The 6,282-nt window shown below is 37.9% G+C and overlaps 1 protein-coding gene across 1 annotated transcript; it reads left to right on the top strand.

Moving 5' to 3' along the window:
- Window positions 1–488: 488 nt before the first annotated feature.
- Window positions 489–4,001, top strand: LOC131155797 (uncharacterized). Its single transcript, XM_058109211.1, has 4 exons — window positions 489–888; window positions 1,239–1,822; window positions 2,774–3,289; window positions 3,501–4,001. The coding sequence occupies exons 1-4, from the start codon at window positions 660–662 to the stop codon at window positions 3,627–3,629; spliced, it is 1,458 nt and encodes a 485-aa protein (XP_057965194.1). The 5' UTR covers window positions 489–659; the 3' UTR covers window positions 3,630–4,001.
- Window positions 4,002–6,282: the final 2,281 nt, after the last annotated feature.

The raw sequence follows: 6,282 nt of genomic DNA, 5'->3' as shown, positions 1-6,282 counted from the left end.
AAACTAATATCGTAGAATGAATAAAATATCTATAATCATGGGATCAATGTACTTATATTTGGAAAGTTTTGATAGAATGAGCCGTGTAATTCTCAATATTTTTATTTTAAATAATAAAAATTATTATTTATAATAAATGTGGAGCTAATAATTGAAAGAACTTATTTGAAGGTGGTTGAATTTGAATTATTCCACAATTATTTTAATAATTTAAATTATATTGGCATATTTGTAGTGAGGAGAGAAATAATAGGAAGAATATAGATGCAAATTTTTAACTCCACAAAATTCCAGATTTATTGGATCACAATTCGGACAGAGACCTAAAATGGAGGAAATTTTTTCGCATAAAAAATAAATAAAAGAAAAACAAAATGTTTCTAATCGTACCTTAACATTAAATCTCACATTCAATTATTCATTCATCATTATCTTTGTTTTTTAAAAAAAAAGCGATAAAAATATTTATGGGAACAGTCGACCTCGCCAGCTGCAAGCTGCCACCCATTATCAGAATCTCTGTGTCTGCTCCGCGTGTGTGTGTGTGTGTGTATATATATATATATATATATATATATATATATATATATATATATGCAGAGAAATGATCTGTGAAAACCCCCATTCCGCTGCTCTGTGTCTCGAGCAGAACATCCACCATGGGAGCTTCAATGGGGAGGAGGTACTGTGTTTTCACGTTTATTCTCATTGCGAATGGCTTTGCATTTCTGAGTGAAGGGAAAACGTATACCTCAGCGGTGGGTGACCCAGGAATGAGAAGGGATGGATTGAGAGTGGGCTTCGAAGCGTGGAACTTCTGCAATGAAGTTGGCAGTGAAGCTCCTGGAATGGGGAGCCCCAGAGCGGCCGATTGTTTTGATATCTCAGGTAAGCAAAGCAATCTCAGGTAGCATGAATAGAAGAAAATGAGAAAAGTAAAGTAGGACTTTATTGTCTTTTGGCCATTCTTTCAATTTTCAAAATCTAAATTCATCCTCAACAGTGTTAGGAATTGTACCTTCCATGTAATTTGTGAAAGTCCCAAATGCCCAGATGGAATAGGACTGTACCGTCTCTTCCAATCACCCAAAAGAAGAAATAAAATAACCCAAAGCGGAAAATTGGTAATGGTGCTGAAAAGGGTCTAATCTGGTGTGATAATTGATGGCATTCTGTTCTAATCTTGTGTTCTTAATTTTCTGTTTCTAATCATAAGCTTTTGTGATGGGACACTGCAGGTGGTTCTCTGGAACACAAAGTGACAGAGAATGATAATAGACTTGGGGTGGGAAACCTATTTCCGGGTTTGAAACCAGTTGCTGCACACAACCCAGACCTGTATGCAGTAGAGAAGGAGCTGTATCTGGGTTCTCTGTGTGAAGTTTCAGACAAACCAAATCCATGGCAGTTTTGGATGGTTATGCTGAAAAATGGCAATTTTGATTCAAAACTTGGCTTGTGCCCTAAGAATGGGATGAAGGTTCCACCTTTTAGTGCAGGAAATTTTCCCTGCCCTAAAGTGGGATGTATGAATCAACCAGCCCTGTATCATGATAGGACAAATTTCTCAGATATTGATAGATTGAGAGGTGCTTTTTATGGAACTTATGATTTGGGATCTCCCATTTCTAGGTCTGGGGTTGGTAATAATTCTTTCTATGAGGTGGTTTGGGAGAAAAATGTTGGAACTGGGAGTTGGGTTTTTACTCACAAGCTCAAAACTTCTAGGACTTACCCATGGCTCATGCTGTACCTCAGGGCTGATGCAACCAAAGGGTACTCTGGAGGGTACCACTATGACACCAGAGGAATGCTCAAATCTGTAAGTTCAAACTTTCTCCAAATCAACCCCCCCCTCCCCCCATTTTCCTTCTATGATTCTTTTCCCCTTTTTTTGTGTGTGGCTAAATTTACTAGGTAGATGGAAATTTTGCTTTGCTTCCTAGCTACGTGGGAGGATAATGCAATTAACTATGTTACAAAGATAATACTGCAACCAATTTATGAGTTTATTTTGGTTATTTCTCATTCATTTATTTTGGATGATCTAATTTTAACATTTGAAGTGAATGGTAAGCGGCTATGTGCAAAACATATGGAACTTAAAAAAGAGGAAATTACCAATGGTTGTAATGATTTTGGAGAGGGGGGGGGGGGTGGTGGAGGGCTGTTTAATTGACAAAAACTGCTTTTGTTGTAGGCATAGCATTGATGATGTAGATGAATAATTAATTTGACTGTCCTGTCGATTAATTGAAATCAATTATTTGACCTTATGATCTAAAATTTAAGATAAATTCTGGTCAAATGTGTAGAAACTGTGCTATGAGGTTTCTACTAGACAGTTTTCAATTAGTGCAGAATCTACCTACCATGAAACAGATATCCAGTGAAGGTCAGAAAGCTAAGTTGTTCCCATGATAAAATAGAGGAGCCCTACCTCTAGGATCTGAGAGGGTCAAAGATGTTATTCAGTTAGTTCCATTAGGAAATAAGTGAAAACATGAAATTGACAGGCAAATATAGTTGTTCTCATTTCTCAGAGCATCTTCATCTGAATGAAGATGCTTTAGGAAATTCTACATTTGTCATAGCTCACACCACCATGTGTCAAATTGAGCAAACCATTTTATTCTTTTAAAAAGTAGATTGGCAAATGCAAGTTCGAATATATTGTGTACTTGGTTTATTGAGTTGTTAGTCTGTCGCTCTTTCAAAGTTCCACATATTCCCCATCCATAGAATAGACAACTCAATTCAGTTTTTGTTTCAGCTTCCAGAATCGCCCAACTTCATGGTCAAATTGACTCTGGATGTGAAGAGAGGCGGAGGACCCAAGAGCCAGTTCTACCTGATTGATATGGGGAGCTGTTGGAAGAATGATGGCTCCCCGTGTGATGGAGACGTGCTCACCGATGTAACCCGATACAGTGAGATGATCATCAACCCGGACACTCCTGCTTGGTGCAGCCCCTCAGGCCTCGCTAACTGTCCACCATACCATATCACTCCAAACAACACAAAGATACACAGAAATGATACTGCAAACTTCCCATATGGAGCCTATCACTATTACTGTGCTCCCGGGAATGCCCAACACTTGGAGCAGCCTTACAGCATTTGTGATCCCTACAGCAACCCTCAGGCACAAGAGCTGGTGCAGTTGCTGCCTCACCCCATATGGGCTGAGTATGGATACCCTACCGAGAAAGGACACGGTTGGATTGGGGACCCTAGAACATGGCAGCTCAATGTTGGGGGGCTTTCAAGTAGACTTTACTTCTATCAGGTCAGTGACTTAACTGCCTATTCAAAGCTTATTATGAGTTCATTTGATCCACAGTTTGTCAAATGATTAAATCTGAGCCATTTTCTTTTTCTTTAACAGTATTCTTGTAACAGTGTGTGTGTGTGTGTGTGTAGGAAAGAAATATATAGTTCTAAAAAAAATGGTATCTATGGAGGATCATTGACTTGATATGCCCCTTTCTCTCTTGCAGGATCCCGGTACTCGTCCAGCTAAAAGAATATGGACATCTCTTGATGTGGGAACCGAAGTTTTTGTTAGCGACAAAGACGAAGTGGCAGAGTGGACTCTCAGCGACTTCAATGTTCTTCTTACATCCTAAATCCATAGTTCAGTTTATTCCTCTTTTTATTTTTATTTTTTCTACCCATTATTTTTTTTTTTTTCTGATTTAATCAAGAGGGTAGAAATAAAAATCAAAAGTGTTACCTTAGGTGAAGATTGGGATTAGGAAGCTAAAACAAGCCCAAACGAGCAGAGCTTCCCTATCCTTGCATTTTACAGATCAGTCATTTTGGCGTCTGATTCACATTGTTATAACCGCAGATTAAAGGGTCTTGAGGGTTGAATATTTTGTTGATTTTTTTTTGTTGCTTCTAAATAAGTCCTCAAAACATTTCTAGATGAAATAGAAGCTATAAGATTTGCTTGTAAAAGAAAATTAATATACTGTTTCAACATCAATGCTTTTCTTGATCTGACTTTTGCAGAATTGTGCCAAGGAGGTAACATCATTTTAGTTGCAAGGGCTGGTGGGATGGGCCTAGCATATTGGACCAACCACCTAACATGGACCACCAACTAACTTTATGATGTGAACATATGCAATACACACACACACACACACACAAATATTTCATCTAAATATAAGCGTTGGCATTTGGAGAGGATGCCAGATAGGCGAGGGTTCTCTTCTTTTGTTGGGAGTCCAAAGGACCGTCCTCTGCACATAAATATTACAGTAATATATTATGATGTGATTTATAATTGACCTTTCTTTAGATAGGTGTCACATGAATATAAGTATGGACTCATACTAAAGAGAGAAACCTTAACTTGTCAAATGCCTCTAGAGATTTTTCCTCTTAGCGGAAAGAACATAATATTTTCATTTGCAAAGGCACAGACTATTTGTAAAGATGTGTCATTGTCTTCGGTTGCAAAATTTGGAATCTCTTGGGTTTATTTAATTCCTCTTTTCCCAGTAAACATACTGAATGATTTGATGTCATTTGGTATGATGTTTGGGTCAGCTTCATGTTAGGATGAATACCTTAAACCCTTCCAACAGCAGGAGGGTAAACTAAGATCATAATGTTTGGGTCAGTTCATGTTAGGATGCATACCTTTGTGTCTCCAAACCCAATAAGATTAAGAGGAGGGCAAAGAACATGTCTTTTTCAGTTTTCTGTCTCATCAAACAGCTCAACTTGTCCATGTGATTTTCTTTCTTTATGGCTAAGCAGAGTCCATGTGATTTGAGGAAAAGGAGTTTTACCTAATCTCCAACTCACTGTTTGGAAGAAAAGAAAAATGATATTACCATAAATGTTCTTTTCAAGAAAAATGCTTTCGGATTTGAGGTTTTGAGTTAATTTCAAAAGGCTTTAAGTAATTGCCATATAGGAGTAAAGAAATAAAAGTGAACAAGAATTTGACATAGCATATATAACTTTTTTTTTTTTTTCAAAGGAGGGTGGCACCTCCATTTATTTATTGATATACCCTCATTTTTAGCGGAGGAATTCCATGGTTACTGTTAGGACCCTGTGAGCAATCAGAAAAATTATGACACCATAAATTTACGTGGTTCGGTCAAGATCGACATATGTCCACGGAGCACACCACAAATTCACTAAAAAACAGCAGGAAAGAAATGCAACTCTTTCAACTTCTCTCTTCCTCACACTCTCTTTTTCCTCTCTTTTCTTCTTGTATATTTCAACTCTCCACAGCTCCTCTATTTATAGGTAGCTTGGAATTAATTACAATGAATTACATAAAATAAAAAATGAGAGGTTACATTCATCAAGATAAATGGCACAGCTTGTAAACACGACACAGCTTTGCAAAACGCGTCTCCAGCTCCCTACGCGTCTCCAGCTCCAGCACAACAATCTCCCATTTGGAGACGGAGACGTCTCCTTAACCAGTATCATGAATAAATGATGTACTTAAAATATGTCTTCAGGCATGAAAGCCAACTGAAGTTGAACACAACTTCAGCTTCTCTGTAGTCACCATCTTAGTTAACATATTTGCCGGATTTTTGCTATGTTCGATTTTTTCAAGTGTCAATACGCCGTCCTCTATTAGAGATATGATGAAGTGATAACGCAATCCAATATGCTTAGTTCTGGAATGAAATGCGGAGTTCTTTGCCAGATGTATCACACTCTGACTATCATTGTACAAAACATTCCTCTCTTTCTTTAATCCAAGCTCTGTTAACAAACCCTGAAGCCAAATCATCTTTTTACTAGCTTCTGTCACTATTACACACTCAGCTTCTGTAGTGGATAAAACAACAATCTTCTGTATCTATGACATCCAACTAACAACTGTTGCGTCAACAGTGAATATATATATTCGGTGGTGCTTCTGTGATGATCAATTTCACCTGCAAAATCAGCATCTACAAATTCTTGAATTTTCAAAATTGCTTTTGCCGAAACATAGGCACTTATCAATAGTGCCACGTAGATATTTCAAAATCCACTTCACTGCTTCCTAGTGTGTCTTCCCTGGATTTGACATATATCTACTGACAACTCCCACTGCTTGGCCAATATCTAGTCTGGTACCAATCATAGCATACATTAGACTTCCAACGGTAGAGGCGTATGGTACCTTAGCCATGAAGTCTTTTTCTTCATCTATTTGGGGAGACTGGTCCTTAGAGAGACGGAAGTGACCTGTCAATGGTGTATTTATAGCTTTGGCGTTGCTCATGTTAAACCTCTGCAAAACACGAC

The sequence above is a fragment of the Malania oleifera genome, chromosome 5 (assembly GCF_029873635.1).
Source record: "Malania oleifera isolate guangnan ecotype guangnan chromosome 5, ASM2987363v1, whole genome shotgun sequence".
In the NCBI taxonomy this organism is placed as follows: Eukaryota; Viridiplantae; Streptophyta; class Magnoliopsida; order Santalales; family Ximeniaceae; genus Malania; species Malania oleifera.
The sequence above is the reverse complement of the archived record's forward strand: the minus strand, read 5'-3'. Positions and strand labels throughout refer to the sequence as shown.

What these genes read in the sequence shown, in the direction of transcription:
- LOC131155797 (XM_058109211.1), top strand. Translation starts at nt 660, where the DNA reads ATGGGAGCTTCAATGGGGAGGAGGTACTGTGTTTTCACGTTTATTCTC. An exon ending in CGATTGTTTTGATATCTCAG is followed by an intron (nt 889 to 1,238) that starts GTAAGCAAAGCA and finishes GGGACACTGCAG; the next exon opens with GTGGTTCTCTGGAACACAAA. An exon ending in CCAGAGGAATGCTCAAATCT is followed by an intron (nt 1,823 to 2,773) that starts GTAAGTTCAAAC and finishes TTTTTGTTTCAG; the next exon opens with CTTCCAGAATCGCCCAACTT.